The 18,961-nt window shown below is 49.0% G+C and overlaps 1 protein-coding gene across 2 annotated transcripts in view; it reads right to left on the bottom strand.

Annotated features, from left to right (window-relative positions):
• LOC144479918 (proprotein convertase subtilisin/kexin type 7-like) overlaps positions 1 to 18,961 on the bottom strand; it is a 306,250-nt gene that overhangs the window by 242,071 nt on the left and 45,218 nt on the right. For both annotated transcript variants that reach the window (XM_078198967.1, XM_078198969.1), the window contains exons 5-6: positions 14,154 to 14,244; positions 10,167 to 10,221 (exon numbers count right to left, since the gene is read on the bottom strand). In XM_078198967.1, the coding sequence (XP_078055093.1) occupies positions 10,167 to 10,221; positions 14,154 to 14,244 (146 nt within the window). The remainder of the gene's footprint in view (positions 1 to 10,166; positions 10,222 to 14,153; positions 14,245 to 18,961) is intronic.

The following is an 18,961-nucleotide window of genomic DNA, read 5'->3' as shown; positions in this document are numbered from 1 at the left end:
CTAAATGACAGAGAAGGCATTTGGAGCCAGATGGTCGATACTGTTGCTCCTAATTCATGGCAGCAATCCTCCCCATTCCCATCCCATCGTGCGGCAGCCCCATCGATCACCATGTACTCAGCATGGTCATTCCAGTGGAGACAGCCATTCAGCCCCTCAAGCACGTTCCTCCATCCTATTGGACCATGGCCGGTTTGTCCCCGTGTTCCTGATCTCTTGATACCAAGAGAAATCTATCAATCCTGTCTCAGCCGCCCCCCCCAACTGTACCAGCACGTGCAGCCCTCAACTGTACCAGTATCCACAGCCTGCGAGGCAAGAGTTCCAGATTTCCACCACAATTCCGATGATAAAGGGCATCTTGATTTCACTCCTATGATCGAGTTCGAATGTTAAGATTAAGCCCTCTTGTTCGGGATTTCCTCAGCAGAGGAAGTTATTTTTCTGTACAAACCCTACTGAATCCCTTCAGCATTTCAAACACCTCTACTCGATCTCCCCTCAATCTTCTAACCTCAAGAAAACACAAATCAAGCTTATACATCCTGTCCCCTCCCGGGATCCTCCAGATCTGTTTCAGTCCCATTATCAGCTCTGGTAACCGGGGTCCTGCAGCCTCTCCCAGCCCAATACACCCTTTCTGAGGCACAAAGCCCAGAATTGAAGCCTGGAGTCTGACCGAGATTCTGTATGATTGAGGAATCGATTCCCTTTGTGTTCCAGCTCCCCTGAGATATAGGCTAGCATTCCAGTAACCCATTCAAACCCCGCTTTAATCGTTTGATATTCAAATCCCACAGCTCCCACTAAGAAAGTATTCCGATTGGTCTTTCTCGATCACCTCCTCACTGGTTAAGCTATCGGATGAGCAATCCAGATGTCTGGATTTAATGATCTGAAGACATGAGTTCAAATCCCAGCAGGGCGGTGAACTATTATCTACTTTATACAGCAGCACAGTGGCACCGCTGCCTCACAGCGCCAGGGACCCGGGTCACTGTCCGCATGCACATTCTCCCCGTGTCTGCGTGGGTTTCCACTGGGTGCTCTGGTTTTCTCCCACAGTCATGATGTGGAGATGCCGGCATTGGACTGGGGTAAACACAGTAAGAGTTTTAACAACACCAGGTTAAAGTCCAACAGGTTTATTTGGTAGCAAATGCCATTAGCTTTCGGAGCGAAGGAGCAGCGCTCCGAAAGCTAATGGCATTTGCTACCAAATAAACCTGTTGGACTTTAACCTGGTGTTGTTAAAACTCTTACTGTGTTTCTCCCACAGTCCAAAGATGTGCAGATTAGGTTGATTGGCCATGCTAAATTGGTCCTAGTGTCATGGGGATTAGCAGAGTAAATGTGTGGGATTATGGGGATAGGGCCTGGGTGGAATTCGATGGGCCAAATGGTCTCCTTCTGCACTGTAGGGATTCTATTATATACGGGTGGCATACTGGTTAGCACTGCTGCCTCACAACATCAGGGACCCAGTTTCAATTCCAGCCTTGGGTGACTGTGCGGAGTCTGCGCATTCTCCCTGTGTCCGCGTGGGTTTCCTCCGGGTGCTCCGGTTTCCTCCCACAGTCCAAAGATGTGCAGGTTATGTTGATTGGCCATGCTAAATTGCCCCTCGTGTCAGGGGGATTAGCAGGGTAAATGTATGACGATATGGGGATAGGGCCTGGGTGGAATTCGATGGGTCGAATGGCCTGCTTCTGCACTGTAGGGATTCTATGGTACTACAGAATGAAAGGTTAGTGGTGAGCACACAACCATTGGTTGGTAAACCCACCTGGTCCAGATGGAACCAGAGGAAATCTGCTCTCCTTACCTAGTCTGGTCTACAGGTGGCTCCAGACTCACTACAATGTGGTTGATGCTTAATGGCCTAGCAAGACTCTCGAATTGTAGCGGTTATGGACCATTAGGAATGGGCAATGAAGACTGGCTCTGGCAGGAGCAATCATGTCCAATAAATGAATGGATAAAATCGCCCTGCCCAAAGTTCATGTCCTTCTGCCGTAGTTTTGCCTTGAAGGAAAGATATTAAAAATCTGGGGGAGGAAGTACTAAAAACCAACGTTAAATTAAGGTGAATGCAACTAAACTTTCAAAAATTCCTCTCTACATTAACTAAAAACAGATGAGAGTCACCTTGGCAGCTCCCTCAAAGTGCAGTTAAAAACAAAATGAAGCTTGGAAGAAGTTACTGAGAGTCTTGTACATGTTGCCCCGGTCTGTTCACCTCCACCTTTCAAAATGATCCCAAGGCGGGCACGGTGCCAAACTGGTTAGCACTGCTGCCTCACAGCACCAGGGACCCGGGTTAGGTCACTGTCTGTGTGGAGTCTGCACATTCTCCCCATGTCTGCGTGGGTTTCCTCCAGGTGCCCCAGTTTCCTCCCAGTCTAAAGATGTGCTGGCTAGGCGCATTGGCCATGCAAAATTCTCCCTCAGTGTACCCGAACAGGCGCCGGAGTGTGTCGACAGTAACTTCATTGCAGTGCTAATGTAAGCCTTACTTGCGACACTGATAAAAAATAATAAAATAATTGTTTGAAATTCCTGTTTATAAACCCTTGTGGAGCCATTTCATGTGGATCTCCCTGGATCTGTTTACACTAGGGTGTGATTACAATCTTCTGTCAACTGCATGAGATCTAAAGGCGTATTTAACACATCGTGACGCGCGAGGGGCCATTAGGGGTGAACAAAGGTATTGATGCAGGATAAGATCTGTGCATTTCCACAGAATGCAGGCACCTCCACGCCTGTTCGCCAATTTCCAATGGAGGGAAAAGGATATCGCCTCGGCCAGCTGATCCATCGCTGTTTGAACGAATGGATTTACATCAGATTTACCTTCCCAGACCTACTTCAGCCTAACTTAGATTAGGATCCAGATTTAAATATCTCACACCTAACCGCGGAACTTCGAGCTTCCTGCATCGGGCACGTCACTCTGGATTGTTCGATAACACAGGAATGTGATGACATTGTTACAACAGCTCACGCGCCTCAATTGAACTGAAAGAAGCCATTGTGCCTCTCACTCAGGTAGGGTTTGCCCAGAATTCCCCTGGCCGTTCTCCCATCTTCTACTTCCTGCAAACTTGTTATCATCCAAAACTGCTGCTCGTGTCCGAACCCACAATAAGCCTCATTCATATTAAATAGGGGTGGCACGGTGGCTAGCACTGCTGCCTCACAGCGCCAGGGACCCGGGTTCGATTCCCGGCTTGGGTCACTCTGTGCGGAACAAAGAACAAAGAACAGTACAGCACAGGAAACAGGCCCTTCGGCCCTCCAAGCCTGTGCCGCTCCATGGTCCAACTAGACCAATCGTTTGTATCCCTCCATTCCCAGGCTGCTCATGTGACTATCCAGGTAAGTCTTAAACGATGTCAGCGTGCCTGCCTCCACCACCCTACTTGGCAGCGCATTCCAGGCCCCCACCACCCTCTGTGTAAAAAACGTCCCTCTGATATCTGAGTTATACTTCGCCCCTCTCACCTTGAGCCCGTGACCCCTCGTGATCGTCACCTCCGACCTGGGAAAAAGCTTCCCACTGTTCACCCTATCTATACCCTTCATAATCTTGTACACCTCTATTAGATCTCCCCTAATTCTCCGTCTTTCCAGGGAGAACAACCCCAATTTACCCAATCTCTCCTCATAGCTAAGACCCTCCATACCAGGCAACATCCTGGTAAACCTTCTCTGCACTCTCTCTAACGTCTCCACGTCCTTCTGGTAGTGCGGCGACCAGAACTGGACGCAGTACTCCAAATGTGGCCTAACCAGCGTTCTATACAGCTGCATCATCAGACTCCAGCTTTTATACTCTATACCCCGTCCTAGAATCTGCACATTCTCCCTGTGTCTGCATGGGTTTCCTCCGGGTGTTCCCAGTCCGAAAGATGTGCGGGTTAGGCTGATTGGCCATGCTAAATTGCCCCTTAGTGTGTGAGGGGGATTAGCTAGGGTAAATACATGGGGTTATGGGGATGGGGCTTGGGTGGGATTGTGGTCGGTGCAGACCTGATGGGCCGAATGGCCTCCTTCTGCACTGTAGAGATTCTAGGAGCAGAAGTAGGCCCTTTGGCCCCTCCAGCCTGCTCCACCATCCAATGTTTGTTAGTTTGTTTAGTGTATCTTCACACCCACTCTGTTTTTCATCCTTTTGGAGGTTAGTGGGGGAAGGATTTCTGAGCTGATTCTCAGCCTATTGAACCACTCCCGTGACCCACAATTCCTGGTACTGGGACTCGAACCTGCAGCTTCTGGTCCAGCAGCAAGGACGCTACACCTTTGAAAGAATTCTCCTCATTTCTGTCCTATAAGGGTGGACACCTGATTTTTAAACAGTGCCCCCGCAGTTCTGGACTCACCCACAAGAGGAAACATCCTTTCAGCATCCACCTTGTCAAGATCTTACACACTTCAATCAAGTCAACCCCTCATTCTTCTAAACTCCAGAGGAAACAAGCCCAGTCTGTCTAAGCTTTCTTAGAATCTTAGAATCCCTACAGCACAGAAAGAGGCCATTCGGCCCATCGAGTCTGCACCGACAACAATCCCCACCCAGGCCCTACCCCCATATCCCTACATCCCTACATATTTACCCACTAATCCCTCTAACCTACGCATCCCAGGACTCTAAGGGCAATTTTTAGCATGGCCAATCAACCTAACCCGCACATCTTTGGACTGTGGGAGGAAACCGGAGCACCCGGAGGAAACCCACGCAGACACGAGGAGAATGTGCAAACTCCACACAGACAGTGACCCAAGCCGGGAATCGAACCCAGGTCCCTGGAGCTGTGAAGCAGCAGTGCTAACCACTGTGCTACCGTGCCGCCCTTTCCTCACAAGTCAACCCGCTCACTCCAGCTATCAATCCAGTAAATGCCCCCTGAACCGCTTCCAGCACATTTACACCTTCCTCATTCACAGTATTCGAGATTTGGTCTCACCGATGCCTTTATAACTGAAACACAACATCCATGAGTTCATGTTCAATTCCTCTCATCAAAGGCATTCCATTTGCCTTCTCAATTACCTGTGACACATGCGCCAGAACACCGAGATCCCTCTGCACTCTTCAGAATTCTGCAGTCATTCTCTATTTAAGGAATACTCTGCTTTTTATTCTTCCAACATAGGAACTAGGAGCAGAAATAGGCAAATTCAGCCCTTTGAATGGCGAAGCGGGCTCAATCAGACCATTGCTGATCTCTCCCTGGCCTCAAATCCACCCCCCCACCTGCTCCTCATATCCCCTTAGCCCTTTTTTATTAAAAATATATCTTATCTCCTTCTTGAAACCAATGATTCAGACTCCACCGCGCTCTGGGGCAGCGAGTTCCACACATTCACCACCCTCTGCGAGTGGTTCCTCCTCATCTCAGTTTTAAATCTACCGCCTCTCAGCCTATACCTCCCAAAGTGAACAATGTCACATTTTCCCACATTATTCTTCAAGTGATAGATTTTTGCCCATTCACTTGATCCACCCGTATCCATGTGCAAACTCCTTAATGTTTTCTTCATAACAATACTCTCCTACCTATCTTTGCCCGTTTAGCTCCCATGCCTTCACTCCCCTCATTCAAGTTATTGCTCTAAACTGTAAAAAGTCGGGACCCCAGCACAGACCCCTACAGGACTTCACTCGTCACATCCCGCCAATCAGACACAGACCCATTTATACATACTCCGGTGTCTGCCAGCCAGCCAATCTTCCATCCAGGTTAACATGTTACTCCCGACACCACAAGCTTTCATTTTCCACAGTAACCTTTGATGTACCACCTTATCAAATGCCTTGTGGAAATCCAGATACACTACATCTACAGATTCTCCTTTATCCACAGTGCATGTTACTCCTTCAAAGAACTCTAATAAATTGGTTAAACATAATTTCCCCTTCACAAAATTACGTTGACTCTTCCCGATTCATTGGTCACCTCTCTGCTTATTGACCCACACTGGTTCCCAGTTAAGAAATGCCTCGTTCTTAATCATTTCTCATCTTTGTTTGCGAATCCTCACCCCCCATGAGGGAGCTGGGGCTGTTCTCTCTGGAGCGGAGGAGATTGAGGGGAGACTTAATAGAGGTTTATAAAATGATGAAGGGGATAGATCGAGTGAACGTTCAAAGACTATTTCCTCGGGTGGATGGAGCTATTACAAGGGGGCATAACTATAGGGTTCATGGTGGGAGATATAGGAAGGATATCAGAGGTAGGTTCTTCACGCAGAGAGTGGTTGGGGTGTGGAATGGACTGCCTGCAGTGATAGTGGAGTCAGACACTTTAGGAACATTTAAGCGGTTATTGGATAGGCACATGGAGCACACCAGGATGGTAGGGAGTGGGATAGCTTGATCTTGGTTTCAGATGAAGGTAGGCACAACATCGTGGGCCGAAGGGCCTGTTCTGTGCTGTAATGTTCTATGTTCTATGACTTCCCTCTTACTTATCTATCTCTAATTCCTCCAGCCATACAACCCTTGAAGATCTCGGCTCTCCTCTAACATTGGGCCTGTTGACTATTCCCTTTGTTGGCTGTGCCTTTAGCTGCCAGGACTCTAACGGCGGGAATTTTACCGGCACGTCTCCAATGGAGAATGCCGTTCTCCGAGCCTCGCTCGCCCCCGGAATCGGGGTGGGCGTGCTGGTAAAATTCTGACCTAAAGCTTAGGAATTCCCTCTTTGCTTCTCTACCTTGTCTCTTCGCCCTTTGAGGAACTCCTTCAAAGCTCGCTCTTCAACCAAGCTTTGGGCCATCTGACATGGACTTATTGTGACGATACTGTGCCACCGTGCCGCCCCTGAGCCATGTTCTTGTGCAGGATCTGTTGTAGCAGATTTTTATGCACTCGGTAGTGTCCACCTGCATCCTGTATTGCTGTTGCTGCAGCCGAATTGCTTCCAATGTCTAGAACATTGGTTTTAATCTGAACTAATGCTGTTCTGCTGTTTTCCCCTGGGGCTTTGCAGAGTTGGGCTTCATTGGGATGATTGGCAGGTGTGGTCATGTGACGGGAAGCTGGGCTTTTTGCAGAATATTCAAGCTTAGATGCTGCTTTTGAGTAAAGAGGGAAGAGTCTCCCTTCTTTTCCCCTCTCTGAAGTTGGAGACTGGAAGCTGCCAGAGACCAGGATTACCTCTCTGAGGTTTGGCGTTTTGAGGATATACCCTTCTCTGAAAACTGCTGCCTGGATGTCTGTCCAGAAGTGTTAAAAAGATGAAAACCCAGCATCATGTGAGCAGACTTGTTTTTGTGCCAATTCTGAAGGAGGATGGATGTATATGGAGTATCACTTCAAATTGGAACAACAGAGATAGCTATATACTGTGTCCGTGTTTACGTCATCATTGGTAAAAGTTATGCTAATCCATTTTTTTAATATTCTGTGTTCTTAAATAAACTTTGTTTCATAAAAGCTTCCTAGTGGGTCACCTGAATCATACCTGGAGTGAAATGCCTTCTGCTCACCAATGCCAAAATCAAATGTAAAACTTAGGGTCCAGGCTAATGGTGGCACAGTGGTTAGCACTGCTGCCTCACAGCGCCAAGAACCTGGGTTCGATTCCCGGCTTAGGTCACTGTCTGTGTGGAGCCTGTGCATCCTCCCCGTGTCTGCGTGGGTTTCCTCCGGCTTCCTCCCATAGTCTGAAAGACGTGCTGGTTAGGTGCATTGGCCATGCTAAATTCTCCCTCATTGTACCCGCACAGGCACCGGAGTGTGGCGACTGGGGGATTTTCACAGTAACTTCATTGCAGTGTTGTAAGCCTACTTGTGACACTAATAAATAAACTTTTAAAAGACTTCACAAAACACCTTGGGAGTTTCTGGTCTGGGCCTACACATTATATTACTGTGGAACACTCCCATGACGCACCTTGGGATGTTTTAATGTGTTAAATAGGTGTTGCATAAATTTAAATTGTTCGAGGGGAACTCAGACTGTTCATCAGAGGCAGCACAGCCTCCCCCCCACCCTCCCCCGCATTCCCATCGCAATAGATGGCTGTTTCTTACTTGTTTAAAGTTTTTTTTTAAAAAGTAAAGTTTATTTATTAGTCACAAGTAGGCTTACATTAACAATGCAATTAAGTTACGGTGAGTGTCGCCACACTCCAGCACCTGTTCGGGTACACTGAGGGAGAATTTAGCACGGCCAATGCACCCTAACCAGCACTGTCTTTCAGACTGTGGGAGGAAACCGGAGCACCCGGAGGAAACCCACGCAGACACAAGGAGAACATGCAAACTCTGCATAGACAGTGCCCGGAGCCAGGAATTGAACCCAGGTCCCTGGCGCTGTGAGGCAGCTGTGCTAACCACTGTACCTGCCCAATCTGTTACACAACTATCATCACAATCATATTCTGGTTAGTGAAACCAAACCAGGTGATATCCCTTTAAATTCCAAAATCTATTTCACTTTGCAGAGTTTTTCTTTTGGGTAATCATTTACTGTACTTCCGTTTGGCAGTGAGAGATTGCTAGCGGCGTGGATGTGGTCAACAAAGTCCAGGGAGGCTTGTGTGGTCCAGTAACACAAATACCAACACCGCTGCTTTTATACAAAGGAATTCAGACAGAATTTCACCTTCCTCCTCACAGCCCACACCCAAAGGCTGGCTCTGTAAATTTACATGGTGTTAGGGGGCCCCGTCACCAACGTTTCTCTTGTTGTAGTTGAAGCTTGCAGATTATTAACCCTTTCACATGCAATTTAACAACTTACCGAGGACAGAGATCTGGGCCCGAATTCTCTGTGGCCACTACTGCCGTCAGCGAGAAGGGAGAATTTGGCACTCCGTTCACAGCAGCGGGACTGGAGAATCCCAGCCGCGGGCGAGGTCGGAGAATTCCGGCCCTAAGGCGTGCACCATCAAGACTCACAATCGCCATCTCAACAACAACAGCTTGCATTTATACAGCACCTTTAACACGTCTTCCGCGGTGATTTCACAGTCGTATTAGCAAATTAAATCCCACACGTAATTCCCACCCCTTCCCCAAATCTCCCAACTGCGGAATCTCCAGCTCAATCTCCCCGTTCTCCTGCATATCTGGGCTTTTAAAACCCAGGGTTCACATCACCCACTCCGCACTTTCATGATGCACCGGACCGGATGGTCCCTGGCATCGCAGGGGGAAGATCGGTCTTTATTGGACTCAAGCAATGGGCTGAGCTGGATTGAGTCAAAGGCCTTTTCTCATTGTGCCCACACGAACAAAAAAAAACAATCAACTCTTGTTGAATAAAAGCGCCTCCAGAATCTGTACTTAGTACCTGAAGATGTGGCCAATAATGTCCACTTGTCCAAAGGTCGTCAATGCACTGGTCACTCAGAACCCCAAAATATCACAATCACATCCGTCCATAGGCACCACAGGCCAAGGCCGAGAGGCTCTAGTCAGAGACCTATACAGCAATTATTAGGGCTGTTTCTTCTTGACAAGAAGGGCTGCCAACCCAGCACGGTGGCACAGTGGTTGGCACTGCTGCCTCACAGCGCCAGGGAACCCGGGTTCAATTCCCGGCTTGCGTCACTGTCTGTGTGGTGTTTGCACGTTCTCCCCGTGTCTGCGTGGGTTTCCTCCGGGTGCTCCGGTTTCCTCCCGCAATCGCAAGATGTGCGGGTTAGGTGGATTGGCCATGCTAAATTGACCCTTAGTGTCAGGGGGGCGAGCTAGGGTAAATGCGTGGGGTTACGGGGATAGGGCCTGGGTAAGGATTGTGGTCGGTGCAGACTCGATGGGCTGAATGGCCTCCTTCGGCACTGTAGGGATTCTAAGATCATTCTATGAACCCTCCAGGATTGTCCTGGAGTCTGCCGAATGTAAAGGTTAATCTCCAAGAATGAGTGAAACCAGGAAGAAAAATCAGGGCGTTATAAAAAATGTTTTTGCTCCACGTTTTTTTTAAAAACACTTTTATTTGGTTATAAATTAATAAGTTGTGGAGATATTTGCTTGGACAGCTGGAAACTCGGCGCTAAGCAATAAAACATCCAGGGTTCTGTTGAGGCAGAGCTGGCAAACAGGAGGAAAACGATTCTCCATTTTTGTCAAATCAATGCAATCTAGATTTGCCAGGTCCTCTCCAATGCTGAGACACAAAAGCCACCTTCCCCCGTCCGATTCTTACCTTCCCAAGTGGGTGAGGACCATCCACCGTCTTCCCATCATCGTCAGGTCCCCAACTGCAGGAGGGAAGAAACAGGAGACATATGACAGACTGACCAAAGAACAGAGAGGCCTTTGGAGCAGGTGGCCCCCACATTCCGATAGCAACCGCCATGGCCAAGGACAGGGGCAGCAGGTGGTCAGGAATGGACTAAAACCAAATGAACTTGCCAAGAAATCTGACCCTTCGCAACCTCCCCGTCAACTGTGAGCGGTGGAGATGGAAATTTCCCTCACGTTTCAACTGACGCAGTGATTAGCACTGCTGCCTCACCGCGCCAGGGATCCGGGTTCGATTCCCGGCTTGGGTCACTGTCTGCATGGAGTCTGCACGTTCTCCCCGTGTATCCTCCGGGTCTCCGGTTTCCTCCCACAGTCCAAAAGGCGTGCTGGTTAGGTGCACTGACTGTGCTAAATTCTCCCTCAGTGTACCCGAACAGGTGCTGGAGCGTGGCAACTGGGGGATTTTCACAGCAACTTAATTGCAGTGTTAATGTAAGCCTACTTGTGACACTAATAAATAAACTTTAAACTTTGGTACGTGAGAGGAAGCTGATTTTCTGGGAGTAGGAACTGGGGAAATTTATAGAAAGTTTTTTTAAAAAATAAACAGCAGAAGCTCGAATCCAACTCAAATGGAGGCAAGGGTGGAGAGGAGCCATTTATTCTCTGTCAAATGCTTGAGCAGAACTCTCTTACTTAAAGTGGAAGATGTTGAAAATCGGATTTAACTGCAATTTATTCAGACTCTTACTTGGAGAGATGCTTGGAGCAGCTCCAGCTGAGTCGTAAGATTTGTGTGTAAACAAAAGCTCCCAATAGTTCTCCTGTATCTGTGCTAGATGTGTGCTTAGGCGGACATCGGGCAAAAACAGAATTGGGGCTGGTTAGAAGGCACTTGTTCCCTCCCCGAACATTAACTAGTCAGTCTACACTCAAACACGAAGACTGACCACTCAGTCAATATCTGGAGGTGTTCAAAATCCAACATGGCAGCTGGGGCATTTAAATTTAGATAAAATTTGGAATTAGAATCAGTAATGACCGTAAAACTATGGGATTGTCATAAAAACCCAATCTGGTTAATCAATGTCTTTCAGGGAAGGGCGGCACGGTGGCACAGTGGTTAGCACTGCTGCCTCACAGCGCCAGGGACCTGGGTTCGATTCCCGGCTTGCCTGTGTAGAGTTTGCACATTCTCCCGGCGTCTGCGTGGGTTTCCTCCGGGTGCTCCAGTTTCCTCCCAAAAATGGTGGTTGGGTGGTAAATTGACCATAGGGGGGGTTAGGGCCTGGGTGGAATTGTGCTTGGTGCAGGCTTGATGGGCTGAATGGCCTCCTTCTGCACCGTAGGGGTTCTATGAAATCTGCCGCCCTTACCCGGTCTGGCCTACGTGTGACTCCAAACCCACTGTAATGTAGCGGACACTGAAATGGCCTAACGCAAATCACTCAGTTGGCAGCTGACTGCCACCTTCCCATTGGGCTATTAGGGACTGGTAATAAAACCCAGTCAGACCTGTGTCCATTGAGTGAAGAATCCATCAAGCATCAGTGCAGAACGCTAAAGAATCATAGAAGCCAGAAGCAGGAGGCCCTTCGATCCTGCTCCACCATTCATTATAATCATAGCAGATCATCGAATTCAATATCCTGATCCCACCTTTGCCCCATATCCCTTGATCCACTTAGCCCCAGTAGTTATATCTAATTCCTTTTTGAAATCAGACAGTTTTGGCCTCAACTACTTCCTCTGGTAGTGAATTCCACAGATTCACCACTCTCTGGGTGAAGAAATTTCTCCTCACCTCACTCCCGAAAGGTTTACCCCTCATCCTCAAGCTATGAACCCTAGTTCTGGACTCCCCCCCTTCCCCACCATCGGGAACAGTCTGTTAACATTTCCCCCCAGGCAGGTCTCCTTTGGACAGGCGGCCATTTGGTTTGAATCCAAGAAGATTGTCAAAACAAGTTTTCATGAGATTAATTACAAAGAGGGAACTGGCCCTTCTCCAGACTGAACATGTGTTGGCGACAAGCTCCAGTGAAATGCTTCAACATGGAACGTCCATGCAGATTGTACATGTCGCAACGCTGGCGTGACATCGCACAACTGACATCTACTGCGGAGGACCTCAAGACTGAGAGGCTTTGTTCAAAAACGTTGCTTTGCACAGAAGACAAAGGAGATTTTGCATCTTCGTTTGAAGTCTGCTGCAGCTGCCAAGCTTGCCGTTCGCCAGAAGACCTCACATATGTTAAACACGCAATCTCCCTTGGCTTACATCTCAGAGGCGCAAATGCAAACAGATCTTGGCATCGGGCTTTAGGGCCGGTCTACAAATGAGGCAACAATGCTAAGAATGCCGCTTTTAAACCTCCAACTCCACAAAAATTCATCCAGGGGGGACAAGCAAATAGAAAATTGACTGACGGGGCCCTATTGGCAGAAAGTAGGCCACAGGATGCTGTTTAGACACTTGTACTCAGACCCAACCAATATTCAACCGTGAGGTGTTCCCCCACCTCCTCCCCCCAGCTCCCCCGGGGGCTGTTGAAAGGTGCAAAGGATGAATGAAATATCAAATTCTAGGGGCTGTTATGTGCCTCAGAGATGAGGGACAGGATTTTCCGGCCACGCTCGCTCCAAGACTGGAAAATCCCGCCCCAGGTCAGAGGACCTTTGCACGGTCCTGTCCTGCCCGCTACGATTCCCGTGGTGGGCGGGAATGGAATGGGGTCCAACGCCCTTGAGCCAATCACCTTGACGGCCCTTCCAACTATTGATGGGACTGCAATTGGCTACTGCAGACACGGTTTGCGTGATTGGACGATAGGCACCCAATAGGAGAAAGGGAGGTCATGATGAATGACCTACTCGATGGGAGTTTAGAAGGATGAGGGGGGGATCTCATTGAAACTTACAGAATACTGAAAGGCCTGGATAGAGTGGACGTGGGGAAGATGTTTCCATTAGTGGGAGAGACTAGGATCTGAAAGCACAGCCTCAGAGTAAAGACCCTTTAGAACTGAGATGAGGAGGAATTTTGTCAGGCCAGAGGGTGGCAAATCTGTGGAACTCATTGCCTCTGAAGGCTGTGGAGGCCAGGTTGTTGAGTGTCTTTAAGACAGAGATAGATAGGTTCTTACTTGGTAAGGGGATCAAAGGTTACGGGGAAAAGGCAGGAGACTGGGGTTGAGCAGCTTATCAGCCATGATTGAATTGCGGAGCAGACTCGATGGGCCGAATGGCCTAATTTTGCTCCTAACTCTTGTGGTTTTACGGAATCCAGAGGTTAGTGCAACCTGGGGGCGCTGCGAAACCTATTCTCCACAGCATTCCAGAACACTACACTTGGGAAAAGAACCCCCATGGCCTCTGTTTAAACCGCACGGTGACACTCAGGTTAGCTGGACATTTACAGGCTGTTGCTTAACAAGGTCATTGGATGTAATTAAATGTTCAACATCTCCCCCGGAATCCTATCTTGAACCAAAACATATATATAATATATATATAAATAAAAGAATGTAACAAGACACTGGATGGAACTTTCCCATCCCACCTGCTGCGGGAATCGTAGCAGGGGGAACAGAGAATTCGGCGGACCATGCAGAGTGGGGATTTCCGGTCTTGGGGCGCATGCGGCTGGAAAATCCCTCCCCCCTCCCCCCCTGTGTCGGTTATGACAGTTAATCATTAATTCGAGATGAGCTCCAGAGTAAATGGTTAACTGACCTGGTCCCTTTGGGCCCAGGTGTATTACAGTCCCTCCCGGGCCCAGGTGTATTACAGTCCCTCCCGGGCCCAGGTGTATTACAGTCCCTCCCGGGCCCAGGTGTATTACAGTCCCTCCCGGGCCCAGGTGTATTACAGTCCCTCCCGGGCCCAGGTGTATTACAGTCCCTGCTATCTCCCCCTGGGTATTTACCTGCTGTGGGAGCCTCACCTGCAGCTGTAAATGTCGTTGATCTGGAAGTGCTTGTTGAAAGCAATCGCCTCCATGCTGTCGGTCAGGGGTCCGTCCAGCACTCGGATACCTGCTCAGAGCGGAAGAGAGACAGGGGTCAGTGCCAAGGGGTGGAGGGTGGCAGTGAGACCCAGAGAGCGGCAGGTGGTCAGGAAACAAAGAGAAATTCAAACTTTTTTTCCGCTGAGGCAGCCGGAAACATTAAAACATTCCGGGGGGGGGGGTTGGGAGCCTCTAAAATTCCAACACAGCCCAAGATGTCCGTGCAATTCTGGCAGAGCCAGGACCACCCCCCCCACCCCCCCCACCCCCCCCACCCCCCAAATACACGTAACAATAATAAATCAAATCAGATTACAATCAGTTTGAGTCTGACACTATGGAATAATACGGTAAGATTCCACCCCGGGTCTCTCTCCGCTTTGATAGGAGAATGCAGGATGGGTCTATCAACCTTCCACTGTTCCTAGGCTGGCTCCCTTGCTCTGACTGGGAGAGCCAGGTGGGTGCAGCGCCAACTAGTGCCCAAGGTGAGAGGTCACACGACACCAGGTTAAAGTCCAACAGGTTTATTCGAAATCACGAGCTTTCGGAGCGCTGCACCTTCCTCAGGTGAAGCAGAGAGAGGCGCGCAGGCACAGGACGTAGAGGCAGAGTGACGATAGCTCGATACTAACAGATAATCAATCAAGAGAGTGTCAAAGGATAAGTACAGACAGTGTAGTGCAGGATGGGCCGGCTGAATAACAAGTCCTTTCAGGTCATCACGAGTGCTAATAGACAAATGCAAGCAGTTAAGTATAATCAGTATGTGCAAAGTGTCAACAGGTGGTATAACAAGTGAAGGGGTGACCTAAGAACCGATAACTTAAGGCAGAGAGATAATTACAAATAATTCCCTCGACTGATTCACAGTGTAAACCTCGCTGACGTGACATCACGCTGGTGAGGTATGAATACAGTAAGAAGTTTAACAACACCAGGTTAAAGTCCAACAGGTTTATTTGGTAGCAAAAGCCACACAAGCTTTCGGAGCCTTAAGCTCCTTCTTCAGGTGACTCCGGGTGTTCGTCAGGTGACTCACCTGAAGAAGGAGCTTAAGGCTCCGAAAGCTTGTGTGGCTTTTGCTACCAAATAAACCTGTTGGACTTTAACCTGGTGTTGTTAAACTTCTCACTGTGTTTACCCCAGTCCAACGCTGGCATCTCCACATCATGAGGTATGAATATCCATGGAGTGGGGGTGGGGGGTTGGGGGGGGGGAGATCATTTGGCCAGGTGGGGGGAGTGGGGAGAGCTGGGTAATGATATTTAAAGTTACCAAATCCAATGAAATGATGTTCTCTCCCTTTGTGGGCGTGGACCTCGTGACTTCACCAGTGCGGGGCTTTGGAGATCAGGATCCCGATTGTCTCCGGATTTTCCGCCCGCGTCACCGCTCTCTCTCGGCGAAGAGGGGGCTGAATAATCACCCCTAAAGCAATGGAAAAGTGTGAGCAGCAGCCAAGTCAGCTTGCTGCTCTCTGCAGGTTTTGCAGTAAATAGCACCACCTGCTGGTAAATTGATGCATCGTCATTGAGAAATTGTCACCGCGAATATATGTTGCAGAGTTCATAGAATCCCTCGTGTAGAAGGCAGCCATTCGACCCATCGAGCCTGCACCGACATCAATCCCACGCAGGCTCTATCCCCATAACTTCACATATTTACCCCGCTAATCCCTCTAAACTACTAGCATGACAAAGTAAAGTTTTAAAGTTTATTTATTTGTCACAAGTAGCCTTACATTAACACTGCAATGAAATTGTGAAAAATCCCCTAGTTGCCACACTCTGGCACCTGTTCGGGTACACCGAGGGAGCATTTAGCATGGCCAACGTACCTAACCAGCACGTCTTTCAGACTGTGGGAGGAAAACTGGAGCACCCGGAGGAAACCCACGCAGACACGGGGAGAATGTGCAAACTCCACACAGGCAGTGACCCAAACCGGGAATCAAACCCGGGTCCCTGGCGCTGTGAGGCAGCAGTGCTAACCACTGCGCCACCGTGCTGCCCCATCCCAGGACACTAGGGGGCAATTTAGCATGGCCAATGCAGCTAACCCACACATCTTCCAGTTTCCATGGAAGAGCAGCTAAACACAACTAATGCCAGCCCGAGAGATGCCATCCTGTGCGTGCGCTTGAGTTTCAAATTCTAACCCACTCCTCTCTCAAAAAGCCTTCCTGACTCAGCCATTCCCTGAGGCAAAACATTCCAATTTCCAACAAGACTCCCCCAAAACCCTGAGTGTGACTTTTTTTTTTAAGTTTAAAGTTTGTCTGTGTGGAGTTTGCACATTCTCCTCGTGTCTGCGTGGGTTCCCTCCCGATGCTCCGGTTCCCTCCCACAGTCCAAAGATGTGCGGGTTAGGTTGATTGGCCATGCTAAAAATTGCCCTTAGTGTCCTGAGATGCGTAGGTTAGAGGGATTAGTGGGTAAATATGTAGAGATATGGGGATAGGGCCTGGGTGGGATTGTGGTCGGTGCAGACTCAATGGGCCGAATGGCCTCTTTCTGTGCTGTCAGATTCTATGATTTCTATGATTTATTTATTAGATAAACTAAAAGAGCTATAAATGAAACTACAAGTTGTCATTTTCACAAGAAAGGGGTTTAAGTACATGTACATTAAAATAACAAAGAAAACCCGACAGGATTTTACTTTTAATCAATTGTTGCGGGATGGCATTTATTAATCTATACTTTTCCAAGTGACAAATAACTGGAAGATGTCTTAGAAAATTCAGATAGGAAACTAATTGATCGTACACATTTGGAGGACGTGGCATTATCCATTTATGGGACGTGGGCTTCCCTGGTTAGGCCAGCATTTATTGCCCTTCCCTAATTTCCCTCGAGAAGGTGGTGGCGAGCTGCCTTCTTGAATCACTGCAGTCCCCGAGGTGTAGGTACACCCATGGTGCTGTTAGGGAGGGAGTTCCTGGATTTCGACCCAGCGACAGTGAAGGAACGGCCACTATATTTCCCAGTCAGGATGGAGTGAGTGACTTGGAGGGGAAGTTGCAGGTGGTGGTGTATTTGCTGCCCTTGTCCTTCGAGGTGTTGCGCGTTTGGAAGGTGCTGCGGAAGGAATGAGAGAGGGTGATCGATTGCAAACAATACTTGTGGAAGGGAAACAACTCAAACACCATCACCTGCGAGTGACGTTAGTATAGCTTTAATAAATGCTTTTTTTTAAATCATGTTCTCTGCAGTTGTAGGCAGGCCTATTGGTTTCATTGTTGCCAGGCTGTCTGCTGGAAGTCCTTTTATTGCCCCTTCAAAGGGGTTTTGTTTATTTTTACTCTGGGCCTCAGATACCTTCTGGGATTTTACGACCTTTTGCTTGGTGGGGGCGAAGATTGATTGACAAGTCAAAGTCAGGTGGTCCCTCCGCAGAGCAATCCAAGGATTCATGTTCAGTTTTGGTTTGAGAGTTAGAAACTGTCCTGGTTGTGAAGAGGCAGGCAGGTTTTCTCTCCCTCTCTCTCCCCAGTCTTGTACATTCTCCTGGCTAGCTGGAAGCAGGTCCCCCCCCCCTCGTCTTCCTGGAATGAAAATTCTATTGTTGGTGTTTTTGCCAGCTAATACCTCGAGTCTCTCTCTCGCTGTCTGGTGTTTTGAGAAGCTGTGCTGACTCTAAGCGTGTCTGTGTGTATATCAAGAGAACTGCAGCATCCAACCAAAGGACTAAGTTCCAGCATCACGAGAGCATTGGTATTTTCTGTGTTAAACCTGTGGCAAGGGTTTTGTTTAAGGCGGGTTGTTTGGTTGGAGCGGTGTTTAGCTATTAAGGTTTATACAATATCATGATTGTTTCTTTTCTTGTTTGTAATTGGTAAAGGTTATTGCTCATTTTCTTTCTATACATGTTAACTATATTCTTAAATAAACTTTGTTTGATGAAAGCTCCCCGGTGGGTCATTTGAATCATACCTGAAGTGAAATATCTCTTGCTCACCCTAGCCAAATTCAAATTGCAAAACGTATGATCCAGGCGAGCTTCATAAAACACTTTGGAGTTTCCGACCCGAATTGTAACGCGTGTTAAGTGCAGCACTGCCACCAGCTCCTTGGGTAAATTAGCAATAATGTTTACCAATTACAAACAAGAAAAAAAAACCAACCACGATATTGTGTAAACCTTAACAGCTAAACACTGCCCCAGCCAAACAAATCCCATTAACAAAACCCTTGCCTCAGGTTTAGCACAGAAAATACCAATGCTCTCGTGATGTTGGAACTTAGTCCTTTGGTTGAATGCTGGAGTTCCCTTGACGATGTCAGGACAGCTTCCCAAAACAGGTAGAGAATGGGAGCGAGAGCGAGAGCCGGAGCCGGAGCCGGAGCGGGAGCCGGAGCGGGAGCCGGAGCGAGAGCCGGAGCGAGAGCCGGAGCGGGAGCAAGAGCGGGAGCCGGAGCGGGAGCCGGAGCGGGAGCCGGAGCGAGAGCCGGAGCGAGAGCCGGAGCGAGAGCCGGAGCGAGAGCCGGAGCGGGAGCCGGAGCCGGAGCGGGAGCCGGAGCGGGAGCAAGAGCGAGAGCAAGAGCGAGAGCCGGAGCGGGAGCCGGAGCGGGAGCCGGAGCGGGAGCCGGAGCGGGAGCCGGAGCGGGAGCAGGAGCGGGAGCAAGAGCGAGAGCAAGAGCCGGAGCGGGAGCCGGAGCGGGAGCCGGAGCCGGAGCGGGAGCCGGAGCAGGAGCGGGAGCGGGAGCCGGAGCCGGAGCGAGAGCCGGAGCGAGAGCTGG

Source organism: Mustelus asterias, chromosome 27 (assembly GCF_964213995.1).
Source record: "Mustelus asterias chromosome 27, sMusAst1.hap1.1, whole genome shotgun sequence".
In the NCBI taxonomy this organism is placed as follows: Eukaryota; Metazoa; Chordata; class Chondrichthyes; order Carcharhiniformes; family Triakidae; genus Mustelus; species Mustelus asterias.
This window is presented reverse-complemented; position numbering and strand designations above follow the sequence as displayed.